The sequence below is a fragment of the Terrapene carolina genome, unplaced genomic scaffold, assembly GCF_002925995.2.
Source record: "Terrapene carolina triunguis isolate 2854851 unplaced genomic scaffold, T_m_triunguis-2.0 Scaffold926, whole genome shotgun sequence".
NCBI classification, from domain to species: domain Eukaryota; kingdom Metazoa; phylum Chordata; order Testudines; family Emydidae; genus Terrapene; species Terrapene triunguis.
Genome location: NW_020665277.1, coordinates 5,871,508 through 5,886,636, shown reverse-complemented (window position 1 = coordinate 5,886,636; position 15,129 = coordinate 5,871,508). Strand labels below are relative to the sequence as shown.

Below are 15,129 nucleotides of genomic sequence, written 5' to 3'. Positions count from 1 at the left end.
CAGCTTTGCAGAGGATACAGGTCAGCGTGGGAAATGACATCTTGGATCTCCCACAGTGAGTAGCTGCCCTTAGTCCACCTCACTGAGTATCCTGCCTCCTGCAGACCAGTAGCCCAGCCCACTTCCTGCTTCACTGGACCAGGTTAACGATCCATCCAGTCTGGGATCTGGACAGATGCTTCAGAGGAAAGCAAAAATCAATCCAAGCTACAGAATAATGCATCTGGACTCATCTAGATTTGTGTACTGTAGGTGACAGGGTGGGATTTTTTTCTCAGCCCCATAGGCTAACTCATTTCGGCTGTGGAGAATACAAATTGGAACCCTTTGAATTTTCATCCTGGCTGGATTCACAGCAGATGCTAGTCGTAAGATTCTGCTGACGCTTAACTAAGTTACTTCACTGTGTTAGGTGGATTCTCTCTGAGAGAGACTTGGATGTCTCCAGTGAAAATTCTTTTAGCATGCAGAGCTTCAAGATTCTTGTGTAAGCAGGGTCTGAATGAATTCTCCCCTGACAGCTAACTGGGAGGGGGAGAGACTTCAGGAGCAAACTGTATTTAAATGAACACACCTACTCTGCTCAGATATCCGGCAGATAGAGCAGTGTTGCTCAAAGTAATCAACTTTGGCTGGTGGTGGGTTACAAATCACTTTAGTACTGAATGCAGGAATAGTGAAATGCTGTTATCAATATTGTTGTCATTATTGTATGAATAAAGGGGAGCAGAACTGTGCTCAACCTGTCCCAAATGAGGGGGTCACCCTCAGCTGAAAGGACTTTGTTAAGCCAAAACAACGAGGAGTCCTTGTGGCACTTTAGAGACTAACACATTTATTTGGGCATAAGCTTTCGTGGGCTAAAACCCACTTCATCAGATGCATGGAGTGAAAAATACAGAAAGCAGTATAAATATTACAGCACATGAAAAGATGGGAGTTGCCTTACCAAGTGGGGGGGGGGGTCAGTGCTAACGAGGCTAATTCAATTAAGGTGGAAGTGGCCTCTTCTCAACAGTTGACAAGAAGGGGTGAATTTCAAAGGAGGAAAATTACTTTTGTAGTGCTAATGAGGCCAATGCAATCAAGGTGGACATCACCCATTTCAAACAGTTGACAAGAAGGTGTGAGTATCAGCAGAGGGGAAAATTATTTTTTGTACTGACCCATCCACTCTCAGTCTTTATTCAGGCCTAATTTGATGGTGTCCAGTTTGCAAATTAATTCCAGTTCTGCGGTTTCTTGTTGGAATCTGTTTTTGAAGTTTTTTTGTTGAAGAATTGCCACTTTTAAGTCTGTTATTGAGTGTCCAGGGAGATTGAAGTGTTCCCCTACTGGTTTTTGGATGTTACAATTCTTGATGTCTGATTTGTGTCCATTTATTCTTTTGCGTAGAGACTGTCCGGTTTGGCCAATGTACATGGCAGAGGAGCATGGCTGGCACATGATGGCATATATCAACATATATATAACTTCAGGCGCTCAGATGGTGGAGCAAGCAAGGTGCCTTCTTCCCCAGGTGGGAAGAGAACTCACACAGATGCACCTCTGAACCCTGGGTCCTCACTGACCAAGGACAACCACTGTGAGCGGGGTATGGTGAGGGAGCAGAGTGGGGTGCAGTAAAGGAACTTTTGGTTGTAGAACTCACAAACATGAGGCAGAAGACACTGCCCCACACACTCTGGAGTGGGTGTCCTGCTTACGGCTTTATGATTATGAATGGCATTTTCCCTAATTAATGTCAGGTGACTTCTCTCCTTTCATTAAAAGTTTCTTTTCTATACTCAGACTCTGTGCTTGCAAGTGGGGAAGTATTGCTTCTCAGAGGCGCCCAGTAGTGGCGTGTAATTTTCCCAGGTTACTGGGTGGGGGCTTGTAACGATGCTACCTTTGGTGGGACACTTCTGAGAGTACCAATTCAGGACAAATTGCTTAGAGCAGGGCAGTTACAGCCCAAGGCAGGGTTCCTTTTTCACACCAAGGCAAACCAAACCAGCCAAACAGAGAAGACTTCAGTTTTACCCCACTGGCTAACCATAAGTCATACAAGCAATTCCCTTAGACACTCCAGTTTCCCAGTATCACCACCAGTGCCACTCGTTATGGGGACAAATGGTTATGAAAACCAATACACCAGTAAAAGAAAAAAGGGTTCTCCCAATCCCAAAGGACCAAGCCCCAGACCCAGGTCAATATACAAATCAGATCTTACCCACAAATCACACTGTTGCCAATCCTTTAGAATCTAAAAGTTTATTCATAAAAAGAAAAAAATACTGATGAGAGCTAGAATCGGTTAAATGGAATCAATTACATACAGTAATGGCAAAGTTCTTGGTTCAGGCTTGTGGCAGTGATGGAATAAATTGCAGGTTCAAATCAAGTCTCTGGAGTACATCCCCAGCTGGGATGGGTCATTCAGTCCTTTGTTCAGAGCTTCTGTTTGTAGCAAGGTTCCTCCAGAGGCAAGAAGCAGGATCGAAGACAAGATGGAAGGGTTTTCAGGGCCTTTTATATCCTCTGCCCGTGGACGGTCACAGCAGCAAGATGGAGTTTGGAGACACATGGGCAAGTCACATATCCATGCATGACTCAGTTCTTTACAGGCTGACACCATTGTTTACATGTTAGTTTGAACATTCCCAGGAAAGCTCAGATGTGGATTGGCGTCTCCCAAACTCCATTGTCAGTTCAGTGTTTCTTGATTGGGCACTTACTGAGAATAGTCCTTTCTCAAGAAGCTGACCAAATGCTTCACTGAGGCTACTTAGAATCAAACCACATTGAAATGCCAGGACATAGCCAATATTCATAACTTCAACTACAAAAATGATACACACATACAGATAGCGTAATCATAACCAGCAAATCATAACCTTTCCATAGACACCTTACATGACAACCTTTGTACAGTATTTGCGGCAAATATATAACAGTGGTTGCAACAATGATCTATACGGTCACAGGTTATGTCAATAACGTCACAGGGCTCGAACCAGTTCGGTGCTGTATTGTTGAACCCGGCCCCGATTGCTGCTGGCTCCACCTAGCAGAAGGGTTCCATTTTGGGGGGCTCGTCAGGGATACTGGGTCGCAAGCACCTCCTGAGTGATCCACTAAGTTGGGGAAACAAGCGTGCTTATATTTTGGGGAAATCACTGTTTGTATAATTGCTAATGTGTCAGGTTTGTTGAGCCCCAGCCCTGCAGCCTCTAGCTCAGAGGCTGCAGCCTTGGCCGATGATTGGGCAAAAGCCCTGGGGCAAACATTGAAAAAGGTTGTGTTGTTCCATGCTACATCAAGCTCCTATCGTAAGTTAAGGTTATTTGCTGGGGGTCCCATCCCTATACCTGAAGAAGAGGAGTTTGAAACCTGGTTGGAACATACCACTGAAATGCTGCAGGAGTGGGCCGTACCAGACGCAGAAAAGCGAAGATGTCTAGTAGAGAGCCTCAGGGGCCCAGCATTAGACGTGATTTGCACCCTGAAGCTCACTAACCCTGGGGTTGGGGGGAAGGATTCTCTAGAGGCCCTCGATCACACCTTTGGGAGCACAGAGGGTTCCGAGGACAGTTATTGTAAGTTCCTTAATTCCCAACAGCGAAGGTCTATATGCGGAGGCTGGAGAGGCTGCTTCAGAGAGCTATCCAGAGGGGAGCAGTGACTGCTGAGCAGATGGATCAGACCAGACTGGCTCAAATTGTAAGAGGAACTCAATGTCAGAACCTGATTCTATTTCATCTCCGGTTCAGAGAACGACAGGAACATCCCCCAAGTTACTCCCGGCTGATAAAAGAGGTCAGAGAGGAGGAAGAAAGGCAGGCTGCCAGTGAGTTTTGGGAAGCCCAAACATCTGAGCCAGCCAGCACAGCATCCCTATGAACAGCCAGTGTCCTGATGGAGAGCACCAGAGAGGAACTTGCCCAACAAATGCAGGTCCTGACAGAACAGATAGCTGGGCTGCAAAGCACCATTGACCGAATTAAGACTTCCAGGCATAAGGAGCCTCTGACTGTGGCGATGGAGAAGTCAGCATTTAGAGCCACCATCCCACCTGGGCGAAGGGGGAAAGGACAATTCTTCTGCTACCACTGTGGTCAGGATGGACACAGTGCTGCCAAGTGTCGTAATGAAGACAATCCCTCCTTAGTGTATGGAAAGCTGAGGATCAGTGGGGAGGGGTTGAGGAACTGCCGAAGGGTCTGGAGACAGGGGCTACCCAGATCCAAAGGACTTGAAGGCTCCCATAGAAGAGACCGTCCAGCTGGGATCCCCTCAGGAATGATAGGGCCTCGAGCAGAGGTCACGGTGAGGATTCAAGGGGCGGAGTGTAAAGCCGTGCTTGACACTGGATCTCAAGTGACTATTATATTTCACTCATTCTACCAACAGATGCTAAGGTTCCGGCGGTGATTTAAAGGGCCCGGGGCTCGGGCAGCGCTTTAAAGGGCCCAGGGCTCCCCGCAGTGGCTGGAGCCCCGGGCCCTTTAAATCACCGCTGGAGAAGCCGGTCCAGTCCGGCACGGCGTACTGGCTCTTGCCGGTATGCTGTACCGGACCGGACTGGCTTACTTTCACCTCTGCTCCAAAGAAGACACAAGAGAAACGCAGACATCAGGGTTCGTGGTTACAGCCGGGTGATATTTTTCAAATTAAACCTTTTTTTGTGAAATATGCAGATTCCTCAACACCAGAACGGTTCATGAATTCCTGATCATTTGGCCAAACTGTTTGTTTTGGTGTGGGTGGGTGTGGGAAAGGGAATGGGAAAAATTGAACTGTTTCGATTTTTCACTTTGAAATTACTTTTCATGTCAAAAATTCCTTTTCTTTTTTTTTTTTTTTATTCCAACCCATTTTTAAATGGTCAAAAGTGAGACAAAACAGTTTGTTTGACCTGAACTTAAATTGAAAAAAAATATTTGATTCCACAAACATTTCAAAAGCGTTTTATTTTTCATCAGACCCACAACTATTTTTTTCTAACTTTTCAAAACTGCCAACAAAGAAATAAACCTGTTATTTGCCCAGCTCTGTTAACGAACATATACAGCTCCTTTGCGCACACACAACATATTACAGAAATGCACTGAGAAATCTGCCCTCCATGTTTTGTAGGTATATGGAGAAACTGAGGCATGGGGGGAACTGACATGTGCAAGGAAGTGAGAGCCAAAGCCAGGATGATATAATCAGGAGTCTTCAGCTCCTAGCCCGGTGCTCAGCCCACTAGTCCACACGTAGTCCTATGTCAGGGGTGGTCAATAGGCGGACCGTGGGCCAAATCCGGACCACCAGACACTTTTGAACGGATCTCAAAATCTTTTTATTTACTTATTATCATTATTGTTATTATTTTATTTTCTCTGGTGTCTGGATCTTTACTATACCTTGACCAAGAAATGTGGATCTTGACAAAAAATAATTGACTATCCCTGTCCTATGTGCTTTCTAGAGGGTATAGCACCAGAGCGCTGGTTCTATTCCTGGATCCACTGCTGGTCTGCTGGGTGACCTTGAGCAAGTCATTTTCCCTCTCTGTGCCTCAGTTTCCTCATCCATAAAATGGGGCTAATGATCCTGATGTCCTTTGTAAAGCGCTTTGGGGTCTGCTGATGAAAAGCTAGGGATTGTTATTATTTAGGACCTAAGCCAAATTCCTCAGAAGTCAATGGAAAATCTCCCATCGTTTCCAGTGGGTTTTGGCTCAGGCCCTGAGACTGCTTAAAACCAAACCTCAAAGCAAACCTTGCATACCCCTAATCATTTTTGTTGCCCTTTTCTGAACCTTTTCCAATTCCAATATATCTTTTGTGAGATGGGGCGACCACATCTGCACGCAGTATTCAAGGTGTGGGCGTACCATGGATTTATATAGAGGCAATATAATCTTTTCTGTCTTATTATCTAGCCCTTTCCTAATGATTCCCAACATTCTGTTTGCTTTTCTGACTGCCGCTGCACATTGAGTGGATGTTTTCAGAGAACTATCCACAGCGACTCCAAGATCTCTTTCTTGAGTGGTACCAGCCAATGTAGACCCCATCATTTTATATGGATAGTTGGGATTATGTTTTCCAATGTGCATTACTTTGCATTTATCAACATTGAATTTCAGCTGCCATTTTGTTGCCAGTCACCCAGTTTTGAGAGATCCATTTGTAGCTCTTCGCAGTCTGACTGGAACTTAACTATCTTCAGCAATTTTGTATCATCTGCAAATTTTTCCACCTCACTGTTTACCCCTTTTTCCAGATCATTTATGAATATATTGAATAGAACTGGTCCCAGTACACACCCCTGGGGGACACCACTATTTACCTCTCTCCATTCTGAAAACATTCATAGAATCATAGAATATCAGGGTTGGAAGGGACCTCAGGAGGTCATCTAGTCCAACCCCCTGCTCAAAGCAGGACCAACCCCAACTAAATCATCCCAGCCAGGGCTTTGTCAAGCCTGACTTTAAAAACCTCTAAGGAAGGAGATTCCACCACCTCCATAGGTAACCCATTCCAGTGCTTCACCACCCTCCTAGTGAAAAAGTTTTTCTTAATATCCAACCTAAACCTCCCCCACTGCAACTTGAGACCATTACTCCTTGTTTTGTCATCTGCTACCACTGAGAACGGTCTAGATCCATCCTCTTTGGAACTATGCTTTCAGGTAGTTGAAAGCAGCTATCAAATCCCTCCTCATTCTTCTCTTCTGCAGACTAAACAATCCCAGTTCCCTCAGCCTCTCCTCATAACTCATGTGCTCCAGCCCCCTAATCATTTTTGTTGCCCTCCGCTGGACTCTGTCCTATTTTTCCACATCCTTCTTGTAGTGTGGGGACCAAAACTGGACACAGTACTCCAGATGAGGCCTCACCAATGTCGAATAGAGGGGAATGATCACGTCCCTCGATCTGCTGGCAATGCCCCTACTTATACAGCCCACAATGCCATTAGCTTTCTTGGCAACAAGGGCACACTGTCGACTCATATCCAGCTTCTCGTCCACTGTAGCCCCTAGGTCCTTTTCTGCAGAACTGCTGCCTAGCCACTCGGTCCCTAGTCTGTAGCAGTGCATGGGATTCTTCCGTCCTAAGTGCAGGACTCTGCACTTGTCCTTGTTGAACCTCATCAGGTTTCTTTTGGCCCAATCCTCTAATTTGTCTAGGTCCCTCTGTATCCTATCCCTACCCTCCAGTGTATCTACCAGTCCTCCCAGTTTAGTGTCATCTGCAAACTTGCTGAGGGTGCAGTCCATGCCATCCTCCAGATCATTAATGCAGCGCATCCAGCCCCATGGACTTGTGCTCGTCCAGCTTTTCTAAATAGTCCTGAACCACTTCTTTCTCCACAGAGGGCTGGTCACCTCCTCCCCATACTGTGCTGCCCAGTGCAGTAGTCTGGGAACTGACCTTGTTCATGAAGACAGAGGCAAAAAAAGCATTGAGTACATTAGCTTTTTCCACATCCTCTGTCACTAGGTTGCCTCCCTCATTCAGTAAGGGGCCCACACTTTCCTTGACTTCCTTCTTGTTGCGAACATACCTGAAGAAACCCTTCTTGTTACTCTTAACATCTCTTGCTAGCTGCAACTCCAAGTGTGATTTGGCCTTCCTGATTTCACTCCTGCATGCCTGAGCAATATTTTTATACTCCTCCCTGGTCATTTGTCCAATCTTCCACTTTTTGTAAGCTTCTTTTTTGCGTTTAAGATCAGCAAGGATTTCACTGTTTAGCCAAGCTGGTCGCCTGCCATATTTACTATTCTTTCTACACATTGGGATGGTTTTTTACCCTGCAACCTCAATAAGGATTCTTTAAAATACAGCCAGCTCTCCTGGACTCCTTTCCCCCTCATGTTATTCTCCCAGGGGATCTTGCCCATCAGTTCCCTGAGGGAGTCAAAGTCTGCTTTTCTGAAGTCCAGGGTCCGTATTCTGCTGCTCTCCTTTCTTCCTTGTGTCAGGATCCTGAACTCGACCATCTCATGGTCACTGCCTCCCAGGTTCCCATCCACTTTTGCTTCCCCTACTAATTCTTCCCTGTTTGTGAGCAGCAGATCAAGAAGACCTCTGCCCCTAGTTGGTTCCTCCAGCACTTGCACTAGGAAATTGTCCCCTATACTTTCCAAAAACTTCCTGGATTGTCTGTGCACCGCTGTATTGCTCTCCCAGCAGATATCAGGGTGATTGAAGTCTCCCATGAGAACCAGGGCCTGTGATCTAGTAACTTCTGTTAGTTGCCAGAAGAAAGCCTCATCCACCTCATCCCCATGGTCTGGTGGTCTATGGCAGACTCCCACCACGACGTCACCCTTGTTGCTCACATTTCTAAACAGTCCAGAGACTCTCAGGTTTTTCTGCAGTTTCATACCGGAGCTCTGAGCAGTCATACTGCTCTCTTACATACAATGCAACTCTCCTGCCTTTTCTGCCCTGCCTGTCCATCCTGAACAGTTTATGTCCATCCATGACAGTACTCCAGTCATGTGAGTTATCCCACCAAGTCTCTGTTATTCCAATCACATCATAATTCCTTGACTGTGCCAGGACTTCCAGTTCTCCCTGCTTGTTTCCCAGGCTTCTTGCATTTGTGTATAGGCACTGAAGATAACTCGCTGATCGTCCTGCTTTCTCAGTATGAGGCAGGAGTCCTCCCCTCTTGCGCTCTCCTGCTCGTGCTTCCTCCCAGTATCCCATTTCCCCACTTACCTCAGGGCTTTGGTCTCCTTCCCCCAGTGAACCTAGTTTAAAGCCCTCCTCATTAGGTTAGCCAGCCTGCTTGCGAAGATGCTCTTCCCTCTCTTTGTGAGGTGGAGCCCATCTCTGCCTAGCACTCCTCCTTCTTGGAACACCATCCCATGGTCAAAGAATCCAAAGCCTTCTCTCCGACACCACCTGCGTAGCCATTCGTTGACTTCCACAATTCAATCCACAGGGAGGATGGACGAGAACACCACTTGCGCCTCAAACTCCTTTATCCTTCTTCCCAGAGCCACGTAGTCTGCAGTGATTCGCTCAAGGTCATTCTTGGCAGTATCATTGGTGCCCACGTGGAGAAGCAGGAAGGGGTAGCGATCCGAGGGCTTGATGAGTCTCGGCAGTCTCTCTGTCACGTCGTGAATCGTAGCTCCTGGCAAGCAGCAGACCTCTCAGTTTTCCCAGTTGGGACGGCAGAGAGATGACTCAGTCCCCCTGAGGAGGGAGTCCCCGACCACCACCACCCGCCTCCTTCTCTGGGGAGCGGTGGTCGTGGAACCCCCATCCCTAGGACAGTGCATCTCATGCCTTCCAATCCGTGGAGTCTCCTTCTGCTCCCTTCCCTCAGATGTATCATCTAGTCCACTCTCCGCATTAGTACCTGTGGAGAGAACCTGAAAAACAGTTGCTCACCTGTATCTGCATTGCTGGTATATGGACGCTCCTCTTTCTTCTTCTGGAGGTCACGTTGTCAATTTTCTTCACCGTCCTTCTGTCCCCGCTGCGCAGCCTGCTCTGATTCTTCAGAACGTTGTGCCCGTAGAAGCATCTCCTGACGTCTGTCCAGGAAATCTTCATTTTCTCTTATGCAACGCAGGGTTGATACTTGTTTCACCAGATCTTGAACCTTCTCTTCCAATATGGAGACCAGCTTGCACTTTGTACAGACAAAGTCGCTTCTGTCCTGTGGAAGAAAGACAAACATGGCACAACCTGTGCAGGTCACAACAGCTGATTGCTCACCATCCATATTACCTTCCTTCTAAGAGCTTCCTCGGCTGTTCCAGTAGCCACTCAGAGAAGCCTGCAAGGTGAAAGCCTCAGTGGGCTCTCCCCAGGTGAACTCCCAGTCAAACTCCCTCTGTCAGCCTCTCCGCTGTTCGCCGCTCAGCTGGTTCGCGGCTGACTGCCTTTTTATAACAGTCAGGCCCACTCAAGGCCCACCTGGAACATTGCATTGCTAAAACACGGAATACGTAAACACATTCCAGCAGGCCAGCACAAGAACACCCCAACCCAGCACGTGATAAAATGGTTTGACAAAAGTGATGAATAGTGATGTTTTGTCTGAAACATCAGGAGTGAAAGTACAAGGGGAGGTACCAAGCGTGTCATGAAACGCGTAAGGTGAGACGTAAGTTGTTTATCCTAGATTGTTTGTCTCAGTCTATATACGTTGGGATACCTCGCTTTAACCCTTCGTCCAAGCCAGGGGACATTGGAAAGTCCCACCATTGCCTGAGCTGCATCCATTGTCAGGGGCATACATGTGCTAGTGTACCTGTAGACATTGATCCAGGGAGCTAGGACCATGGTTCGTCGGCAACAAACCTGACCGAGTTCCTTCACTACTAAAATGGGTCTTGTGATCTCATTGGGCAGTTCGATCAGAGCCTGCTGTACGGGCTGTTGTTAGATGTTTGGCTGCATGTGTGTGTTCTCCCTGTGTGCTGCCCCAGCGCTGCACAGACAGTTGGCACAGCAGACCTTGAGCGAACTACCCAATGACCACAAGATTTGTTAAGGTACGAAGGCACCAGGCCAGGTTTATTGTCAACGAAGCATGGTAATAGCACCTGTCAGACTCTATGAGGATACTAAGACATGTGCTCATGACAATGGACACAGCTCAGTGAATGGCGGGACTTTCCATTCCCCCCTCGGATGGACAAAGATACTCCCTCTGAGATGTACATTTTTATACCCTCGTACAAACAAATTAGTACTGCCCCTCTGACATAGTTAGTTGCTGCCCCCTGACATGGCTAGTTATTACCCATCACCTTGTACACGTTGGTTTGATGAAACATTTTTATTACGTACTGTTATCCTGACATTATCTTTTAGGAGGGGTTAGTGTGTTCCTGTTATTCTTGGGGAATGTTTTTGTGCCATTCTTGCTATTGGGATATTTTGGTATCACTTGATATTGGAATGTGTTTGCATGAGTACTCTATGCCTAGCACTTCTTAGGAATGTGTATTTTTGTAATATCAGCCCTGTTCTTGCCAAACGTTGTGAACTTGCAAGGAGGCAGAGCCTGTCGTTTGCTTACAGCCTAACTTTTTTGCTAACTTTGCTTTATATCAGCAAAGCTTGCCCACTACTTTAACTTAGGCCTTATACCAGGCCTCTAATACAAGGGCTTATATTTTAGGCTCTCTTCCTCCTTCAGGGGCTAACTGACCAGAACCAGTGCAACATGCAGAAAGAACACACCTACGCAGCCGAACATCTGACAACACCCTCCGTGAAAAACTCACTGGGGGTTCTATTATTATGGATCCATCGTACCTGCCTAAAAGGAAGCTGATGAGACCCAGGTTTTGGGGTGTGTCACAGGGTGGGGTTCCCTCACCCTGAATTCCTCCCTGCAAAGAGTCCTCACACACTGCTGCATAGGTTGAACACCGTGTGCTTTATTTATAATGTGCTATACAAGTGCTTGTCCCCCACAACAAAAGGCTTTTACCTTCTCCCCAGATGTAGGGCAAGAGATCTCACCTCTCTGAGATCTTGGGCTTCTCTAGCCCTTCCCTTCCAGTTGCTCTTTTAACTGTCCCCAGCTGACAGGCTGAATCACCATTTTAGCTCTTTACTCATCCAGTTCTTATCCAGTTTGGCCCATGTGGGGAGGTTTGCAAAGTGCACAGACTTTAGGCTGCTCACACCCTGTCTTAGGGTGAAACCACTTTCCCTCCCTCCTTTCCCAACCTACACCCTTAGCCCCCTTCGCACCCATTATATAAGGCACGAAGGGCAGTGTAGTCTCAGAGCTAGCTATGGCCTGGGGGGAGGGGGAATGGGGGGGGAGCATGCCTCTTCCTGGGTGGGAGTCTCAATGGTGCAGTCTCATCTGGATACTGTGCAGGACTGGGCATCCCATCTCCAGAAGGCTATCACAGACTAGAGGGAGAACGACGAGAATGATCAAGTGGCTGGGAAAACTGTCCTATGAAGAGCAGTTGAAAAGATCAGAATTGTCACCTTAGCGAGGGGGGGGGGGGAGGAGGGGACAGGTTGAAAGTTTATAAAATCCGGATTGACCCTGAGAAGGGAGATTAGGAGCTGCTGTTCTCCCTGACTCCTAAGACAAGGACAAGGGGACAGTCAGTGAAATCGGGAGGTGGCAAATTCCAGACTGATAACAGGAAGCACTTTTTCACACTGTACTTCATTAACCTGTGGAACTCCCTGCCAGAGAATGTTGCTGAGGCCAAGAACCTAGCAAAATTCAAGAAGGGATTGGTCATTTCTATGGATGACAAGACTCTCCAGAGTTATAACAGTCAATGTTAACAAATATTGTGGTTGGGATATTAAACCTCCTGCTGCAGAGTTTAAGCTGATCTCTGGCTATCAGAGACTAGAATGAGCCCCAGTGTGGGGGCAGATTATCCCACATCATCTACTGTGGGGTCCTTACACCTCCCTCTGTGGCATCTGATACCAGCCACTGTCGGAGACAGGACACGGCGCTAGCTGGAGCTGGGCTCTGATCCCATCTGGCAACCCCTATGCTCCTAAATTACAGACAAAGGCATAACAAGATCCAATGGCCGGAAGCTGAAGCTAGATAAATTCAGGCTTACTAGGGTTACAGGGTTACTAGTGAACAGCCATTTCACACAGAGCACAGTACATTTATTTAGGACACAGGCATTACAGAGGAAACATAATAAAACAATACATATTCTACATGCATGCTAAGCTTGGCAGGCATCGCCCATCTGCCACATGGAGTCACCAGGGCTGGTACTTCTACAGGTTTGTTTAACTGTCTAGGGACTTGCCTTAATTCCCCACTAGTGATTCTAGATTCCACAGGTAACCCACCAGTGAGCCAGGAACGCAGAGTGTGGCAAACCCAGGACAAACAGCTACAAAAGGGCAGGGTAGTAATCAGTCCCAGGGGGTTAAAAAGGCCTCTCCCAAGCCACTGAGGAGAGAGAACCATGGGGAAATAAGGTTCAGCTGGGCAAGGGGTTACCAGGGAACTAATTAGGTTCAGCTGGCTCCAACTGCTTGGGACCTTTTTAAACCCTCCCCGGCGTGGAAGGGAGGGGGAAGAGAGCAATACAAGGTAAGAGGGGAAACTGAGTCACACCTATTTTTTCTATAAAAATAGATCAGCCGTTTCATGGTTCTCCATGGGGGAATGTGAGGTAGGTGAGCATTATCATCGTTCCCATTCACAACAGGGGAAACTGAGGCACCGCACTGCAACCACTTGCCCAGAGGCACATAAATCAATAGCAGCAGTGAGCTTAGCCCTCAGAAAGCCCGATGCCTGTAGCACCTTCTCTGACCGCTAGGATTTTTAAACTCTGGCACGCTCGCCCACCTGTACTGTCACAAATAGATGTATAAACCCCTCCTTGTGAAACGATCTGCCTGTGCATGTACAGCCCTCAGTGCAAGGGAGAACAGTTGGGCTCTAGATAGGACCATAATAATAATAACAGGAAAGTTCTGCTCTTAAAAGAAAGGGAGACACTTTAACACACCTTGAGTACATTGGTTTTATTGCTTGACCTCCATCCCTGCCTGGATAGCTCAGTCAGAAGAGTAACAAACTTTTAATCTGAGGGTCCAGGATTCATGTCCCAGTTCCAGCTGTAGCTTTTGGGATCACACTCGATGATCTAATGGTCCCTTCTGGCCTTAAGCTCTATGAAAGATGTCTGGAAATGAGTCCCAGCCGGTGAGTCGGCTCCATGAAGATCATTCCTCTCTGCAGATGTACAGCCGGCTTGGCCACTCCTGATCCCATTGATGGGGTGTGATGAGGTTCAGGTCAGGACAGTAAAGGCAGCCTTCACTCTCCTCAGGGCCTTCCCCAGGGCTCGCTTGAAGTCCCTGTTCCTCAGGGTATAGATGACAGGGTTCAGCAGCGGGATGATAATGGCATAGAAGACCGACACCACCTTGTCCATGTCGGAGGCCTGGCCAGATCCTGGACGAATGTACATGAATATGACCGTGCCGTAGAAGATGGTGACGACGGTGAGGTGGCTGGCACATGTGGAGAATGCTTTGTGTCTCCCCGTGGCTGACGGGATACGGCAGATGGCGGAGACAATCAGGGTGTAGGAGGTGAGGGTCAGGAGGAAGGAGCTGAGCACCACCACCGCCGAGACCAGGAAGACCAAGATGTCAGCCACGTGGGTATCACCGGTTGACAGCCTCAGCAGGGGCCCTGTGTCACAGAAGAAGTGGTTGATTCGGTTGGTGCCACAGAAGGGCAGCTGCGAGATGAAGGCTGTGGGCAGGAAGGGGATAAGGAAGCCACTCACCCAGGAGACGAGGGCCAGCCGGGCACAGGCTCGGCCATTCATGAGCACCGGGTAGCGCAGCGGGTGGCAGATGGCCAGGTACCGGTCATAAGCCATGGTCGCCAGGAGGAAGAACTCTGTGGAGCCGAAGAAGAAGAAGAAGTACATCTGGGTGATGCAGGCGCGGAAGGAGATGGCACGATGGCCGTGCTGGAAATCTCCCAGCAGCCGGGGCACCGTGACCGAGGTGTAGCACATCTCCAGCAGGGAGAAGTTGCTGAGAAAGAAGTACATGGGGGTGCGCAGGCCAGCCTCCAGCTGGGAGAGGACAATGATCACCGCATTGCCAAGCAGTGTGACAAGGTAGATGGCCAGAAAGATGGCAAAGGAGAGGAGCCGAAGCTCCCGCGGGAGAGGGAAGCCCAGCAGGATGAACTCGGTGACAGACGTTCGGTTCTCCATGCTCATATTGGCCAAGGGTGTTACCTTCAGAGGAACAGCGAGTGTGAGAGAAGGAGGAGGAATGGGACGGGGGCTAAGGGCAAGAGGCAAGCAGAGAGAGAATTCAGGGACAGCAGGCACAGAGATCAGGGAAGGGCTGGTGCCTCTCTCTGTGTCTCTGCTGTGACCAAACCGAGTGCTATATTCTCTCCCTTGCAGGATACAAGATGCTCCTAGTATGTTATTTGCATCCTGCAAGGGGAGAAGAGGGATCTCTGGTGTCTTCTGTTCAGTTTTGGGCACCTTGATACCAGGAAGATGCCGGTGAAGTGGAGGGCCCTGGAGACAGAGATATGGAAAGAGCAAGGTGCAATGTTTTCAGAGGAATAGTTTATTCGATGAAATATGCAGTTTTGGAGCTACCAAAACTATTCA

The 15,129-nt window shown here is 48.0% G+C and overlaps 1 protein-coding gene across 1 annotated transcript; it reads right to left on the bottom strand.

The window, feature by feature from the left end:
* Positions 1–13,770: 13,770 nt before the first annotated feature.
* On the bottom strand, positions 13,771–14,727 carry LOC112114551 (olfactory receptor 11L1-like). Its single transcript, XM_024211329.2, has one exon. It carries the CDS (start codon positions 14,719–14,721, stop codon positions 13,771–13,773), a length of 951 nt encoding a protein of 316 aa, XP_024067097.2. The 5' UTR covers positions 14,722–14,727.
* Between the last annotated feature and the right edge of the window lie 402 nt (positions 14,728–15,129).